The sequence below is a fragment of the Bison bison genome, unplaced genomic scaffold (genome assembly GCF_000754665.1).
Source record: "Bison bison bison isolate TAMUID 2011002044 unplaced genomic scaffold, Bison_UMD1.0 scf7180017864180, whole genome shotgun sequence".
Classification (NCBI taxonomy): Eukaryota; Metazoa; Chordata; class Mammalia; order Artiodactyla; family Bovidae; genus Bison; species Bison bison.
The window spans coordinates 11,182,071-11,200,431 of record NW_011494752.1 but is presented as its reverse complement, the minus strand read 5'-3'; the positions used below and the strand labels follow the sequence as shown (position 1 = coordinate 11,200,431).

Below are 18,361 nucleotides of genomic sequence, written 5' to 3'. Positions count from 1 at the left end.
ATTTTTATTCCATCATTTCAGTTGGTTTCTGGTGGGAGCGGGCCATGTAGATGCTTCAGCCAGTGTTCCAAGTTAGATGAAAACTATTTTTATCTGGGCTATTCTGTTTTCTGATGATGTCACTGCTTTAAATACAGTTTGAGATTAATTCTTTCCCAGCTCAGCTACCAGAGAAAGAGCCCAAGATTAATTGGATTGATTTTAAGTATGAGATGGGTGGTAGATGCTAGAGGAATGTAGAGCTAAATTTCATGAGGATGGTAATCATTCTCAAAAATGCATTGACAGCTTTTATGAAGAGAAAGAGAAGAAGCTATGAGTTGAGAATGGGCTCAGCTGCATGTAAGTGAAAACCTGAAGAACAGTGACTTAAGCAGATGAAGGGTTTATATACTCTCGTATCAAGGAGTCTGAGATTAGGAGTCGAGAGCTAGTGCTCAGGGATTTTGTTAACATAGTTGGCCCCTGCTCTTTGCTCTGTTCTCATTAGCTTCTGGCTCTTGTCCTCAAGTAGTAGCCACAAGGTGGCTGCCACTCCCCCCTCATCATGTTGTATTCCAAGCAGAAAGAATGAAGAAGGGGATGATGTGGAAAGGCAGAAACCTCCTTAACAAGACTTGGCCTTTTTAGGGAATTCGCTGGTGGTCCAGTGGCTAGGATTCTGTGCTTTCATGGCCGAGGGTGCGGGTTCAGTCCCTGGTCCAGGAGTTAAGATCGAGCAAGCCAGGGCAGGCTTTTTACTTGGGAGGGGAAGGTTTTGATAGGAATATCTCCTTAAATTTTATTGGCCAGGGCTGTACAGCAAGCATGGCTTCTCCAGCTAAAAGGGACGGGGTAAAGAATACCTCTGTCATTCAAAAAAAACAGAGCATCTAAGTCCAGCCTGGTCAATGCTGCCTGTAGCCAGCTTCCCTATGTCCTCACAGCACCCACCAGGCTGTCTTTTTATGCAGCACGTCCCCTCCCAGGAAGAGGATGCGGGCTGCCCAGATTTCCACCCCTAGTTTTCCAAAGACAGTAGAACCGCACCTCTAGATCTGCTGTGGGACCACACCACACATGGGCTTCCTGTGCGGCGTGTTTAAATAAAGCTGCTTTGCCGCCTCCGCCTGTACTTTCCCAGGGCTGGTTATGGGTATGTGCCTGTCTGTCGGCAGTCTTCCCTGCCATCTTGATCATCAGGTACGTGTTTGAGACTCCTCCTGTGTGCTGGGGCACTGTCCTCACTGGACTGTGCCATGGAGGAAGACCAGCTGGCCCAAGGCTACACTGAATAGTTCAGGTTGATGGCGAAACTTCAGCAGAACAAAGAAGCGAGCCAGGCAGCCCCTCTTTCGCTCCTTTGTTACACTTAGAAGTCACTGAGGGCCTGTCATCCTGTTAAGTTGTCTTCTTTGCCCCGGATTCCATTATCCACCTGGAGAACTCCACTCCCTTTAATGTTTCTGAATCGCCACGTGTGGTCCGAGCTACTTGGAGTGCTTGTTAAAATGCAGATTCCTGTGCCTCGTCTCCATAAACTCTTTCACACTAGGTCTGGGATGGGGGCGTAGGAATCTGTATTTTAACGAAGGGCCCTGGTTGGCATGGTCCCCAGAACCTACTCTGAGAAACTATTATCCGAAGAACTCACTCGACACCCTCTCCACCACCTCAGTTTCATGCTCGGCAAACCACCTTGCTCCCCATTTCAAACAAAAATCGAGCTTTGGTTTTCATCAAGTGGGAACTCTTGGTTTATCTGGGTTCTCACAGGTCATTGCCTTTTCTCTTCTCTGCCTGTCTCTTCTCCTATCAGCCCCACCTCCTATCAGCAGCCAGCCGCATCTGTGACCCGTGGCATTCTCTTAGGTTCTGCACACAGTCAGGCCTCCCCCGTCCCTGGCGGCTGTGTTAGCCGCATCTCTAGAGGGGACTGGACGATGGCTCCCCAGCCCTGCGGGTGCCTGATTATCATTCTGGGGTGTCCTCAAGGGCCTAGTTTCTAGTTCAGAGTGAAGTACGGTAGCATCTCACTTATTGAGGTTAAGGAATGAGAACCTTACAGGAGTGAATTTAAAAGGCTGCTGCCAGGTTATCGGTTTAAGTGCTAAAAAGTTTTTGCGTGGTAGCATTTTTTTTATATCTTAAGCAAGGGATGGTAAATTTGGAGGTTAAGAATGAAAAGAGGAGTGCTAACACAGCAGTGTTTTGTTAAAACACAAGGCATGTTTTTTGACCTGTATTCGCATGGGTGGTGCTCTCTTCAGAGGAGGTGGGCAGGCTGGCTGGTGCTCCCTTACGCCGTGGCCCTGTGTCACTGTTTTTCTGCCTCTAGCACTCACACCTGGCCCTCCTCCCCATTCCCAGGCCAGCTCCTCCTCATCCTTCGTCTTCACCTTTGACCTCAGTTTGAGCAGGTGTCTAGGTCAGGAGCCCTTAGCTGTCACAGCGTCTGTGACTTCACCCTCTGACGTGCTTCCGCGCTCTGTTGTTGTGCCTGTTGGCTTGTCTGAATCTCCACCAGCCTTTGGGCACCGCGAGGCAGGGACCACATCCATCTCCGTGGCTTGTTGTGTTCCCAGGGCCTCACTCCTGCCCTGCACATAATAGATACTCAAAAAATAGAAGCTTTTGGGGGGAAAAGCTATAATGAACTCTCTTGCAAAAATTTGTAGAATTTAAAACAGCTTAGCTTTTTAAGTACAAATAATCATTTTCCTGTGATGTAATAGCTGAATATTTTGTTGTTGTTCAATTACTAAGTTGTGTCCAACTCTCTGTGACCCCATGGACCGTGGCACGCCAGGCTCCTGCGTCCTCCACCATCTCCCAGAATTAGCTCAAATTCATGTCCACTGAGTTGGTGATGCCATCTAAACATCTCATCCTCTGTCACCCCTTCTCCTGCCCTCAATCTTTCCTAGTATCTGGGTCTTTTTCAATGAGTCGGCTCTTCGCTTCAGGTGGCCAGGGTATTGGAGCTTCAGCTTCAGCATGAGTCCTTCCAATGAGTATTTAGTAGCAGCTGTAAAGTATTGTACCTGTGACAGGTGACCTTGGGCCACTGTGTTTCATATTTCTTTTCACCATGTCACCCTCACCCGTTGTCATTGATATGAAACCGAGAACAATCTTCATTATTTTAGTAAAAACTGCTCAACTAACAGTTTCTTCTTGCCAAACTGATTTTTCAAAAGGATTGTTTTTACTTCTTAAAAGCTTAATAAGCATCAGTTTTATGGAAACTTCTTTTAGTTAATTACAAAGATCATAAAGTATTGGTTATTGAGTCTACTGAGAAGAAATGTTTTTTTGTTGAAAAGGAAAACTAAAAATAGGATGTCAAAGTAGAAAAGCTTCGATGGTTCAAGGAAAAACTGTGATTGAAAGAACAATCTTAGGGTCTCTCTCAGTGTTGCCTAATTAACTTGGATGCAAACAGCTTTTCTGGATGTGTTTTTTTATACAGACCTGATGGCTATTTCATTTCCCTCTTCTGAATGCCATGGATGCAAACCAAGTGCTTCCTGGGGAATTTCCTGGGGACTGAACTGAGTGCTTCATTTTTGTAATAGTGATGCTCAGTAAATTTGAAGTTAGGAGTTTGAATTTGGGCCTGGATTTTTAAGACCACCACCTCTGGTCACCAAGTATGAAAAAAATAAAGAGGAAAACTAGAAGGCCCTGCAAGTTCCTAGTTTTGCAGCTGTGTTGTTAAAAATCTCCATTAGAAGTCTTTATCTTTTAACCTGATGTGGTCACGGTTTGTAGTCAGTTACTCTCTGATTGATTGTGTTTAATGTAGCTGAGGAAAAAAGTACCCTGTCTCTCATCCATTGACTTTTCATCTGAACGAAACAATAAGCATAAGAATTACCACCTTCCTCCATACGTGTGTGGGTAACAGAATTGTCAGAAGGTTCACGGAACGCAGCCAAGCTGTGAAGCCTACGAGACTCACTTAAATTAGAAATTGAGCCATTTGAAGCTTATGGTGTTAACAGAAATGAAAAGAGAGGAAGAAGTCATAAGTACAGCCATCAAGTAAAAAATACATGTTCGTTTGAAAATCAGAAAAGACCTAATTCCCGCCTTTTAATTAAGTTGTATAGTTTTGAACTTTGAGATCCGTTAACGAAAACATTCCATTGCTTGGAGCCACCGGTGAACAAAGCCACACACAAATTCATCAACTGTCTGTTCTCTGGCTGCTTTGTACATAAAAGAGATTTAAAGAAAATACACCTCAGGTCTATAAGATTTGGGTTATAATATTGCATAGTCCCTGCTCTCAAGGATAATGAGATATAATAGATCACAAGGATAATTTGAAATCTATAGAGAATCTCAAACTCTCATTTAGTCAGCGGTTTCCATCTTTCAAGCAAATCTTTTATCAGAGTTGATAATTATCTGAATTGATTTATTGGAGTTTTGTTTTTCACGCTATTTCTTTTTGGGGCCAGGGCTGAAAAACAGCGAGGCAGTGAAAGAGAGATGAAGCAGGATGTAGATGACCAGTTTTTTAATATCATCTTTATAGTTATTTTTAATGGATGATCTCAGAAAAGAGATAAAGTTCTTTTTAATGGATGATCTCAGAAGGTGCATGAGCACCTTCATTATGCTTGTACTCAGAGACCAGCAGTTCTCAAAGTATTGAGCCTTTATCAAAAAAAAAAAAAATCATTCTTGATTAAGCCACTGCTTCAAGAAAACCTCTTGTGTACTGGAAAAGGGAAAACCTTTCAGCAGTTGCTTGCTGCTCTGGAAGCAGACCATGAGCTGGAGCTGGGGCGCCAGGACCCATGGAGCCACCCTCTGCAGGGACGGAGCCCCCTAGGTGCAGAAGCAGGGTCGTGTGCCCGGTGGGTGGGGCGAGGGGAACTTTTCCCCCGGGGTGTGGGCTCCCTGCTCGGGGACTTGTGGCCATTCTCCTTAGGATCTCTGCTGTAGGAGCATCATGGCTTGTGTGCAAGGATGTCCTGAAAGCTCAGCCGGCCTGCTGGTGGTGATGTCATCAGCTGGGTGGTGTGTATGTGTGTGTGTTTGCTCAGGTGGCTCACTGGTAATGAACCTGCCTGCCAGTGCAGGAGAAGCAGGTTCCATCCCTGGGTCAGGAAGATCCCCTGGAGAAGAGAATAGCAACCCACTCTAGTATTTCCTGGAGAATCCTATGGACAGAGGAGCTTGGCGGCTACAGTCCATGGGGTCACAGAGTGTTGGACATGACCAACCAACTGAGCACAGCTGGTCTTCCCTTCCTTCAGTGGAATTTTATTCTGAAAATGTCTTTCTTTGCAGGACTTGTTACAGAATAACGCATATAGCAGAGAGCCATATATCATGTGTAACTTACATGACCCTTGGTCAGGCCAAGGGTTGAGTTCACCGCCCTTGGCTGGCTCCTGGATCTCCACATATAAAATTGGACATGCTACCCACCAGTGCTTGCCTTGCTGCTTATTTTAGAGCAGGCCTCTCCAAAGTTTGTTGGTCGTGTATTTTATCAGTAAAAAATTTTAAGTGCATGTGTGTATATTTATAAAATATTTATGCTATTGTATATAAATGCCATATGTAACAAAAATGTATAGTTGTTACTTGTAAATAAAGTTCATGTGCGCTCATCCCAATGTATTATATTCATTTTATGATATGCAAAATATGTGTTTTAGAAGAAAGAGTTAAAAAGTGAAATATGAATTAAAGTTCTCATGTTTTCTTCAAAAACGCTGAAGTATCCACACACTGCTTTGAAGTGCAGTGTTTCCGGGGTTTAAATAAATGTAAAAGCACTTTGGCATTGCAGAGTGCTTCCCAAATGTATGTTTTGTTTTTGTCATCATCATAGTTAGTCCACAGTTATTAAGGACTGTGCTGTGGTCCCTCCCCTGGATGTTATAAAACTGGGGCACACGGAGCTTGTGTGAAGTGTTTTGTTGTTTGTCAATGTTCCTTAAGGCACTGCTTTGAAACATTAAGTCTAAGCATAGTGGCTGGAAAAATAGATCATCTCGAACCACATTTTAACAGTTACCAAGAGCACCACTTTTTAGGCCCTTAGGATTTGCCAGGCACTGGCCTGAGCGCTCTTGTTATGGTAGAAACTAGTGCGTCTCTGAAAGGTGTCACTCGCTGTGGACAGGAGCCTGGAGGTCCCGTGTGGCTGGTCCCTGCGGATGCTGTGCCTGGAGAGACAGGGGCTGGGGTGGTGGTATTTGCATGACTGAAGCTTGTGCAGTGTTGCTCCAGAGATAGGAGTTACACCCAGAGCTAGGTATTTCAAGGGAGTTGTCCTGACTTGGCCTGGAACAGAGGGACAGAGAGACTGAGAGCCATCCCACAGGAGACTGCCCCCGGTGAAGCCACCCCTCCATCAGGACGGAGATTAGCTGACCCCAAGCTCCCTTTGACCTTTTGCGGTCCTTTTGTTCTCTGAGTTCCTGAATTGTTTGGCTCCTTTGCTGTAATCTCTTCGGCTTATTCCCTATTGAAGGCCTGTGCCTGCGGGTGATTTGCTCTACCTCCTTCTGCACCACTGCCGCCCTTCCCAGGCCGTTGTCCCTTCCCTGAGGCCCTGCAGGCCTCTCCGTGGTTCCTAAGCTATCTTCCCTCCACTCCAGTCCGTCCCCTGCGTCCTCAAGTCTCGTCTTCCTCAAATGCCACCCTCCTTACAGTATTGCTAGTTTTCTCTTACTGCATTAACAGCTTTGCAGGTTAATATAGCACAAAGCTATTATTTCATAGTTTCTAAAGGTCAGAAGTCCAGGCCTGACCTGGCTGGTTCCTGCTCAGGGTCCCTCCAGGCTGAAGTCACTGTGTGGGTCGGGGTCTTGCTTCTCACCTGGGGCTCAGGGCCACTTCCGGGCTCACGGCTGTTGGCAGAGTCCATCTCTCTGTGTCTCTGGGACTGAGGTCCCTGGACTGCTGTGCTCCTGGGGGCCGCCTGGGCTTCTCTACCACATGGCCCCCAGGCAGCCCACTTCAAGAAGGTTTGCTTTCTTCTGGGCCAGCCAGGGCGTGCCTGCTTGTGACTGTGAAATTAAAAAAAAATTTTTTTAATTATAGAGAACATAAGGGCTTCTCCCAGAGGAGGCAGGCAGACCAGAGACCGTATCTGGTGGCTCCTCGTCAGTGATGTTGGCCAGTGGGAGGACGCGGTGTGGCCAGTCTTAATGTCGGACCCTGTGTCGGTTCCAGGCAGAGTAGAGGTCAGAGCTGCAGCTGTGCTGGGTGTTGGGGCTGCCTTCTCACCCAGCATCTCCCCAGGTGCCTGCGGAGTCTGTGTGGGGTAGACACCCACCCACGAGCAGGGTTGCTGTGGGGAGTTCATCGGAGTGGGGCTGTCCCTCTTCCTTGGGTCTCCGGAGTCTCCCCTGGGACTACAGGACAGTGCGCCTGGGCCTCTACTGGATGGGTCAAGCTTCATCGGCCACATTGATTTTCTGTTTATTTGTGAAGGGACAGAATACGAGATTACCAAATAAAATATAATTTCCAGTGTTATTAATGAAAGACTATATTACATTCACTTTTAATGAGATCCTGGTGTTGCAAAATGATTCCACGTAATGAATCCCCTGGAAATCAATGAAAAGTTTAATTACCATCATGGCAGTGCTGTGCGAGAATATTGCTTCGGTCAATTTTACAATTTATCAATTTTCTTTCCCTTTCTCTTTCTTTAATTGCTTTGATGAAGTAAAAATACATTCTTCGTTAGCGTTTGATCTTTTTTTGGAAATGTGTTACAAAAATTCAGATTTCTTCCTCTCTAGTAATAATGGTCCCTGTCATTTTTTAATCTGTGTTACCATTTATAATTTGTATATTTTTAAATGAGGCAGTATTTCCATTTTGTAGATTTAATCATTACTAAGTCTTACTAAAGCATTATCCTTTTCTCTCGGTCAGTTTTTTTGCAAACTACTTGGTGTCTCTTCTCAGCTCAAGAGTTGACCCATTAGTCAAAAATTACATGTTCTGTGTTTATTGCTCATCACCCAGTCAAGCTCTGCTGCTGCTGCTAAGTCACTTCAGTCGTGTCCAACTCTGTGCAACCCCATAGACGGCAGCCCACTAGGCTCCTCTGTCCCTGGGATTCTCCAGGCAAGAATACTGGAGTGGGTTGCCATTTCCTTCTCCAATGCATGAAAGTGAAAAGTGAAAGTGAAGTCGCTCAGTCATGCCCGACTCTTAGCGACCCCATGGACTGGAGCCTACCAGGCTCCTCTGTCCATGGGGTTTTCCAGGCAAGAGTACTGGAGTGGGGTGCCATTGCCTTCTCCGCAGTCAAGCTCTGGGGGCAAATAAAAAGAAAAACCATTGGTTTTGTGCAACTACATACCCTTTTTGATTTCAAACAAAGTGAATTTTCTTCTTACAGTGTTTTTAGTTTGACATTTCACTGATAATGGTACTGTCTTTTCCACCATGATGGTAATTGATTTTTTAAACCTATTTACAAAGCTCAAAATAAATACTCCTTGCCTGGTGCATTGGGATCCCCGAAAGTAGCAGCGAGCCAGACAGTCAGGGCACCTGCCTCCATGGAGCTTATATTCCAGGCGGAAGCCAGAGAGTGACAAGCGCCAGAAAGGAAGCGCAAGGGCACTGTCAGCCTGGAGGGCTTCCTGCACATGAGATGATGGGACAGTTCTCCCTAAGATACGATCTCTAAGGCAGGACCTGGAAGATGAGGAGGATCCAGCCAGGGGAAGAGGCAGAGGGAATAAAAAGTACAAGGACCTCAAGGCAGAATAGAGCCTAACCTGCTCAGCACAATGCCTCACGTCTAGTAGGTACTGATTGTGGATTAGGTATGCAGTGAGTGAGTGTTGAATGAATAAGTGAACGACTGGATCTGAAACACCCACTTAGTTTTCACTCTTGGATGTAATGGCATTTTTCTATAGTAAACATAGAGTTTTTATTATCGGAATAATGTTCTGTAAAGCTTAATTTTCCAATGAAAGGTGAGCCTGCAGTCCGTGCTCTTGAGGTGGGATTGGTCTGCCTGGAGGCAGGCTTGCATGGCCAGGACCCTCCGCCCTGCCTGGTGACAGCCCCTGGTTTGTTTCTGTGTTGCAGCCCTGGTCGTCAGCACCACCTCAGCCGGCTTCGCCCTGGCTCCAGCGCCTTTTGACTGGTCCTGCTTCCTGCTTACCTTTGTTGGAACAGGCCTGGCTTCCTGCGCTGCCAACTCCATCAATCAGGTCAGTGCAGCACCTTTCAGCCGGGTCAGGCTATCGTCGCTTCTTCTGAGATTGTCATATTGTGGCATTTAAAAAGAAAAAGACCCCTCCCAAATCACACCCATTGCTGGGAAGGTCCTGTGAGCCTGGAACGCTGCGTGTCTTGCAAGGTTTGGGGTCCCGAACCAGTCTGTCTTTTTCTTTTCAGGTGAAACGTTTTCAGGTATATTCAGAAGCGAGAGCAATAGAGTATCTTTCTCAAATGACCAGGGTTTGAGGTTGGAAAGTGTTTTAGAGCAACTTCCCTGACAGTCCAGTGGTTAGGACTCTGCTTCCAATACACAGGGTGCAGGCTTGATCCCTGGTTGGGGAACTCAGATCCCGCATGCCACATGGCACAGCCAAAAAACAAGCTAATTAATTAATTCAATTAAAATAGTTTATTTTTTAGAAAGTGCTTTAGAGCTATCAGCCTCTCTCCTCTTTCCGACTTCAGGCACATTCCCCCAAGCTTACATTATTATGTGTTGTTCTTCCTTTGGTTTGACTTGTTTGCATTTTAAAACCACCACTATGCAAAACAGTGTATTTTAAACAAGCACATCCATCTTTAAAAAAAAATTCTTTAATTCAGTCCTCAGTAAACTTGGCCCGTGGAATCAGAATATATCAAAAAAATTAATTAGCACATTATTTTTAATGCTTCTTCCCCTCCCTATTATTTTAAATGTCAAAATAATTCTCTAAAATGCCTTCCCCTCCCCAGCCTGGTCACTGCAGTGTGTGCCCCAGCCCTGTGGCTTTCTCATAAGATATTGTGGTGGGAAAGTCTTGGCTAAAACGTAAAGAAAGTCATTCTCCTCACCAGAACACCCAAGAGGAGTTGGCATGGTTTTAAAACAGGAATTGAAGTTACCAGCAGGAAAACAGGTTGGCCAAGTGGATGCATGCGCTGGTAGTCTGCAAAGCATGAGCCTTTTCATTCGGGAACATCTAGAATCGGTGTGCTTTTACCATGTGTTATCAGCTGCTTGGAGAAGGGTCAATGCATTTCAAATAAAGTTAAATTTCTGTTCCGATTTTACATCAAAACAGTGCTACAGGAGGTTCAAGCAGCTCTACTCACCACCCCGCCCCCGCCCCACGCCCCTCCTGTAAACCACAAGCCATCTCTTCCTGTTGCACCCTCCCTTGTTCCCCAGCGAAGAGATTGATGACGGTTTCACAATGAACACGTTTTTAATGACGATTGAATAAAAAGCAGTATAAGCAAATTGGGTTTATGTGACTATTTGTGGGTCTATTTTTCAAAATATTTTTAAAATTATCACTTGTATGTATTCAGTAGTTATAAATCCAGGTCATAAGATTAATAATATCAATTGTTGTCTTCTGTTGCATTTACATAGATTTTAATAGAGGCTTCAGACAAAAGTATGGAGACTCAGAAAATAGCAACACAAGCTCATAAACATCAAATTGTCCCTAGATATTGTAAAAGATGACACAGAGTGGGGGACTTCCCTGGCAGTCCAGTGGTTAGGACTTTGCCTTCCAAGGCAGAAGGTACGAGTTCGATCCCTGGTCAGGGAGCTAACATCCCACATGCCTTGGGGCCGAAAAAACCAAAACATAAAACAGATGTAACAGAGTCAATAAACACTTTAAAAAATGAAATAAAAAAATAAATAAAATGATCTACATTAAAAAGTCTTTTAAAAAAATAGACTGGCCTTGAGTTGGAGCTGTCTGACCCCCTGCCCCCCACCATCACCACCAAAAGGAATAAAAAGGTGGTCAAGGATTCATGATGGAGTAAAACCATTCAATTGTAGCAAAGAAATATCTGGAGGAAATAAAGTGGAATGACTTATATTAGGCAGAAGTTTATTATGGAAGCTGAACACAAACCAAGGTTTTAGAAATGTTTTAAGTTGAAATGCGTTTAGATGGACGTGTTATTTCACAGTTTGCTCCAGGGGCTGAGTTGGGTTTTGTAGGTTTTAAACTGCTCAGGAAGCTACAGCCTCCATAGGGGGATTCTTTCTGTGATGACAAATGCCAAGAGTCTTATCCTGCCTCTTCCTCAGGCTTGTGTCCTAGCCCTGCCTGCCTCTCACACACACAACTGTCCCGCTCTTCTTCTAGAACTTTCTCATACCCCCCACAGGCCTCAGCAGCGTTGGGCATGGCGTCCACCCTCAGTCAGGGCTGTTGGGCACACAAATACTTTCCTCATCCTCTCCTGTTTATCCGTATTGCTTCCCTCCACTTGTCTTGGGCTCTGATTTCATTTGGAAGCCTTGTAATACTTAAAAATATCTCACTGATTTCCATCATCGAATTTCATCATTATTATAGAGTCAGTTAGCTTCTCAAATGACAGTGTTTTCTAAATAACGTTGGGGATATTTTAATTCTAGTGTTGTTAAGCAGTCTCATAAAATAAAGGAAGGTGAGGCCATTTTCATCAATGCTTTTCTTTAGCATCAAAGAGCACAAGGCCACAAGGATTTGCATGAGCTTTTGAAAGCAGGCAGAGAAAGAAACAGTCGGAAGGGAAGAGCTTCCTGGTTTTTTAAAGGAGCTGGCTTCCCACTAAAAGAGCGCAGAAGTGTGGTTGGTGTGCAAGACCGATCTCCAGCTTCTGATAGAGTTCTGTGGGAAGAAAATGTCCCCTGTCCCATTTACAGAAGGATTCAAGTAACATTTCATGTTTTTAAAAATACTTCTCATTGCTGTTATTCATTTAGTTCTGAGTGTTTATTCTTTATACCCTACTTCTGTGATCTCTCTGTGTAAAAGTAGGAAACATAAAGCTTTGGAAAGCAGTTCTTAACCTTTCTTTTAAGGAGGGAAAATGAGATTTAGCCTCTGATATATGAAGTCCTGACTAATGCATAAAGAGATACATGTATATGTAAGAAACCACTAACATGAAAATGTAAAAAGCAATTACACCCATGTTTTGTAAACCATACACATGTTTCATTTAAAGCCATAGGGCAGCTTGAGAGTGGGAGTGCCTTCCAGGGCTGAAAACAATCCATAAAATTCAGCGACTGGAAAATAAAATGTTATAGATGGCTTTGACTGATCTTATCTTGAAAACAGAGAGGCCAAATGGAAAAAGCTGAGTGAGCTCAAGTAGAATGAATTAACAAATTGAAAGATAAAAATTATCAGAAAATTATCATCACAACCATTTTGATTGTTTGACATGACAGATACTGTTTTAATAAGCTATAAGTGGGATTATAATTGCGCTCATCTCACATGCTAGTAAAGTAATGCTCAAAATTCTCCAAGCCAGGCTTCAGCAATACGTGAACTGTGAACTTCCAGATGTTCAAGCTGGTTTTAAAAAAGGCAGAGGAACCAGAGGTCAAATTGCCAACATCCGCTGGATCATTGAAAAAGCAAGAGAGTTCCAGAAAAACATCTATTTCTGCTTTATTGACTATGCCAAAGCCTTTGACTGTGTGGATCACAATAAACTGTGGAAAATTCTGAAAGAGATGGGAATACCAGAGCACCTGACCTGCCTCTTTAGAAGCCTATATGCAGGTCAGGAAGCAACAGTTAGAACTGAACATGGAACAACAGACTGGTTCCAAATAGGAAAAGGAGTTCGTCAAGGCTGTATATTGTCACCCTGCTTATTTAACTTATATGCAGAGTATATCATGAGAAACGCTGGGCTGGAAGAAGCACAAGCTGGAATCAAGATTGCCGGGAGAAATATCAATACCTCAGATATGCAGATGACACCACCCTTATGGCAGAAAGTGAAGAGGAACTAAAGAGCCTCTTGATGAAAGTGAAAGAGGAGAGTGAAAAAGTTGGCTTAAAGCTCAACATTCAGAAAACGAAGATCATGGCATCTGGTCCCACCACTTCATGGCAAATAGATGGGGAAACAGTGGAAACAGTGGCTGACTTTATTTTGGGGGGCTCCAACATCACTGCAGATGGTGACTGCAGCCATGAAATTAAAAGACATTTACTCCTTGGAAGAAAAGTTATAACTAACCTAGACAGCATGTTAGAAAGCAGAGACATTATTCTGCCAACAAAGGTCCGTCTAGTCAAGGCTATGGTTTTTCCAGTAGTCAGGTATGCATGTGAGGGTTGGACTATAAAGAAAGCTGAGCACCAAAGAATTGATGCTTTTGAACTGTGGTATTGGAGAATACCCTTGAGAGTCCCTTGGACTGCAAGGAGATCCAACCAGTCCATCCTAAAGGAGATCAGTCCTGAGTGTTCACTGGAAGGACTGGTGTTGAAGCTGAAACTTCAATCTTTGGCCACCGGATGCAAAGAGCTGACTCATCTGAAAAGACCCTGATGCTGGGAAAGATTGAGGGCAGGAGGAGAAGGGGACGACAGAGGATGAGATAGTTGGATGGCATCACTGACTCAGTGGACATGAGTTTGGGTGGATGCCAAGAGTTCATGATGGACAGGGAGGCCTGGAATGCTGCAGTCCATGGGATCACAAAGAGTTGGACACGACTAAGCAACTGAACTGAAGTAGGATTATTTTAGTTATGTTACATATGCATGAGTTTTTAAAATAAAGATCAAGAGTGTGTGTCAATAAGTGCATATATACAGGTTGATTTTAATAATGACGCACTGTTTGATTTCACAGCTATGCCGCAGGCTCTGAGCCAGTCCTCTGCCCTTTTAGCTCTGCTCCTACAAGTGATGCCACACACACCTTTGTTGTTAGAGGACAAAATACGGGAAGTAAAATTGCTGGGAGGAAGGCCACCAGCCAAAGCATGTGTGACAATGGTTTAACTCTGGAATGTATGATTTTAGCAGAATAATTAATTTCTAACATTCATGCAGTGCCTTAGCATTTACAGGGTGTATTCACACAAATTATTATTTAAACCTTACAACCCTGAGGGATAGGTGGCATTGTTTCCATTTCTATTGTTAAACATTTTGTTTTACCATTGAATTATTCTTTTTTTAAAAGCAACATTGAAAAAATTATTGTGCCATTAAATCCCAATAAAAAAGGTGAATCATTGTAAGTAAAAATATTAAATAAATGCCATTGCTTTATGAGTGTGAAAAAAAAAGCCACAGGAAGGCAGAAACTATTATGCAAATTAAGTGTTTATTGCAAAATCTGTAAGAAACTATAAATAAGTAAAAATGACATTTTAAATGTTGTGTTTTGCTTGTGCCTGGCACTGTTCTGAGTGTTAGAGTCACAGTAGAGAAAAAGCAACAAGCCCTGCCCTCGTGGCCTGTAGCCCAGCACCGAAGAGATCCACTGCTTAACATTTTGATTTATGTTATTGCTGTATAGGCCTTTTTCACACACATACCTTCAGGCATATATTAATATCTCACAGAAATGGTTTATGTAATATGCATAGTTTCTATATATTTTTTCCTTTAAGTAGTATATCACGAACGTCTTTCCATGTCAGTATTTGCCTTATAGCATGATTTTAAGAGTCTTCTGTAGATGTACCATGATTTGTTTAATCAGTTTCTCCTTGTTTGACATTTTAGGGACTTTCAGTTTTTGCCCAGATAAATCATCCTGAACTGAAATTCTTACAGCTGAATCTTTGAACCCCGTCCTTCACTATTTCTTTAGATAGATTGCTGAAGCTGTGTGATTTAACTAAAAGAACGTTAAAATTTAAAACGATGTGTGTTTTAAGTGCAGCTAAATTTCTTCCTGAAGGCCTCTGCTTTAATCTGCTTATACTTCCATTTGGTGCCCCGGGACTGCTCTCACTGACCCTGAAACCTATGCTGGGTCTATAGGTGTCCTTACATGTTGCCCTTTTGATTCAAGGTGTTCTGATTACTCAGGAGGTGGAGTTGGGCTTTTTTCGTCAGGAGACTTTTTAAATGCTTACTTGCTGTTTCTGTTTGTCAGCCCATTTTGCTGCTGGACATATGCCTTCGTTCAAGAGGTCTTGCTGTCCGTAGACTGGATTAACTTTTGTCCTGTAGGGTTTGAATATGGTCTGTGGTCTTTGGGCGGGGTTTTTTAAATGCCGATGTTTCATATGTTAACTCAGTCAGATCTTGTAATTTTTAATAAAGAAATTCTGAGTCTCGGCACTCCTGACGGTTGGGCTGGAAAATGGTCCTCAGAACCGGGGGGTGTTTCCCAGTGTCCCCATCTTTGCCAACGGGGTGCTGTTGGCACCGACCCCCCTAGTGTGACAAATGAAAATGTCTTCAGACTTTGCCAAGTGTTCCTTGGGAACCACAGTCCCTCCAATGAGAACTGCTGCTTTGATAATTTCTCCTTCTGATTTTACTTGAGATCCTGGCTATGGTTTCAGCCTCGGGCAGCCTGGCTCACGTTTCTTCTGCCCGCTGATGGCCAGGTTGACCACACGGCCTGGTTTGTGCTGCTGTTCCTCGTGTAATAACTCTTCATGCCCCTTTTGACTCTCAAGTGTTCCAATTCAGACAGGAAATCACCAGTCTCTCTATTCGTAGCCCACCCACACTTCACCTCTTTTGCTGTAAATGAAAGTGAAAGTCTCTTAGTCATGTCTGACTCCTTGCGACCCCATGGACTGTACAGTCCATGGAACTCTCCAGGCCAGAATACTGGAGTGCATAGCCTTTCCCTTCTTCAGGGGATCTTCCCAACCCAGGGATTGAACCCAGGTCTCCCACATTGCCGGTGGATTCTTTACCAGCTGAGCCACAAGAGAAGCTCATGAATACTGGAGTGGGTAGCCTATCCCTTCTCCAGTGGATCTTCCCGACCCAGGAATCAAACCAGGGTCTCCTGCATTTCAGGCAGATGTTTTACGAGCTGAGCCACAAGGGAAGCCCTTCACTATAAGTGAGCTGTGCTAAAAGCATCTTTGTATCAGAATATCGGGGCTCAGGCGCTGGCTTTTCTCCTCTCAAGTGCACCGACTGGACCCAGGCCACCTGGCTTGCCTCACTTTCACCCTCTCTGTAGGCACCTGTTGGACCTACTGTCGTGCCAGTTGTGGTGCTGGGTGTGAGCACCACAGCAACTCAGACAAAGAGTATTTCCCTCCGTTACTACTCTGCCATCAGTAAGCTGTTGAAGAGGTTTGATGAATTCTTTAGTTCTTACAATATCCCTGGCAGAAATTGATTACTACAGTTGTCACTTGCTTGCAGGGTGCATTAGTCACTCAGTCGTGTCTGACTCTTTGTGACCCCATGGACTGTAGCCCACCTGGCTCCTCTATCCATGAGATTTCCCAGGCAAGAATACTGGAGTGGGTAGCCATTCCCTCCTCCAGGGTATCTTCCCAACCCAGGGATCGAACCCAGAGTACCTGGCTCTATCAATGAGCAACCTGGTGACTAGAAATGTCTTCCTTCTATTGAGCGGAGGTCGGCCTCCTCCTGCCTTCAACCAGCGGGTCATCTTCTCCTGTCTGTGAAAGCTCAGTGTCCCTTCGTCCACATGACCGGTGCTCCCAGTCACTTTCCAACTGTGGTTACAGGCACTTGTGTTGTTGCAGGGGAACGCTTAACTCCTTGATACCGGTAAGTAGGAGTCCCTGATCTCGAGCAACCACCCCCTCTTCCCACAGCAGAGAGTGGGCCAGCAGGGTGAAATTGCCCAGGAAGTCATAATGGAAAAAAGGAATATTTACGGGGGAAGTGAAGGGAAGTAGCAGGAAGTTTCCATCATAACAACAGTCATAGCTGATACTTAACTTCACACCTGTCAGATGCCAAGTCATGTTCTGAGCATTTCACATGTATTAGCTAGGGCTTGTTTAAATCTAGGTTTATAGGATTTCAGAAACTGACTCTTCTGAAAGATCAAATGGATGACAAATGAATTCATAACTTAGACTTAGCTCTAAGAAGAACTATTGATGTTCTCTGAGACATTATTTTGGAGAAAATTACAAGAAAGGCCCAAAACGTAAGTCAAGTTTCAGATCTGAAGGGTAGGTTATAATTAGAAAGGGAAAGGCGATAAGGCTCTGTTATCTTTGGGGTCTGGTGTATCTGTGGATGTTGAAGAATTTTTATGAAAGGAAATGAAAGAGATCAAGAGGTGTGAATGAAATGGGGTCAAGAAGAGACGTGTTTTTTGTTTGATACTGACAATGCTTGAGAGACTTTTCACGGCTGAAATAAGGTAAAAAGGAAGAGCTTTGGATAAAGAGCTCTGAATTATAGGGTGGGCAGGGCAGAAGAAAATCCACAGGCTTTTAAACTGCAAGAGGGGAGACAGATAAAGATTTTCCTGTTTTCCCAGCGAATACAAGATTAATATCTAAAGAGTCTCTCTCCATTTTCGCTTTCTCTGATGTTTCTTTTGTTTTGACTCTGCATTCTGCCTTAAGCAATAGGAACTGACTTTCATCTTCCATGGTGGACAGAAGTGGTTAGGGAACCCGGTGTTGTATCCTGGGCGAGTCCGACTGATGTCAGCGAGTGCCGGCGATGTGATTTATAGAACATCGTGTGTATAAGAAAAATCAATATACGAGAAATGTATTTTTCTCCCAAATATTGTGACTTGTTGGACTTTGATGTTTTAACTGGTGGGCGACTCGCATTCCCTCCAAGACCTCTGAAATCCACAACTTGTGGCTCATTCAGACAACCCGGATTAGCTACTGCTCTAAGTTGGGTCTGCAGGGTCTCTGAGTAGCACATGGGAGTCTCCAGCTAAATGTGTTTTTCATAGAAGGCAAATGATGAGCATTACTGAGCAACATCAGAAAGAAAACGCACGTTCAATGCCGAGTCTCTTTTCCTGCATTTATATATATAAAACCCCAAATACTTCCTAAATTACATTTGATTCTCTGCTCCAGAATGATCCAGCCGAGTCGAGTGAGTTTGGCACTGGAATTCATAACCTAAATACCTCCAGGTGAAGCTCTGCCTGCAGATGTAGAGTCGACAGTGGTCTGAACATAGGTTCATAGACAGTGTTTATGATTTACGTGCCGCATTAACTGGCTGTGCAGTGGCACCACCCGGTTGTGTTGTGGAAGAATGAAGTGACGCTTAGCTGTGCTGTTGATTGCACACCTGAGCTGGGCGGGGTTGAGAGCAGGATTTGTGGGTGCGACCCCAAGCTCGCTGCTTCTTCCTCTCACTCGGATGTTTTAGTCTCAGCACCACTCAGATGAGGGCCGTTGCCGCTGAACAAGTCACCTTTGCTCAGGTGA

The 18,361-nt window shown here is 44.2% G+C and overlaps 1 protein-coding gene across 1 annotated transcript in view; it reads left to right on the top strand.

Annotated features, from left to right (window-relative positions):
- Positions 1–18,361, top strand: part of LOC104990706 (protoheme IX farnesyltransferase, mitochondrial) — a 109,588-nt gene that overhangs the window by 14,276 nt on the left and 76,951 nt on the right. The window contains exon 4 of the mRNA XM_010842988.1: positions 9,076–9,200. Coding sequence (XP_010841290.1) covers positions 9,076–9,200 — 125 coding nt within the window. The remainder of the gene's footprint in view (positions 1–9,075; positions 9,201–18,361) is intronic.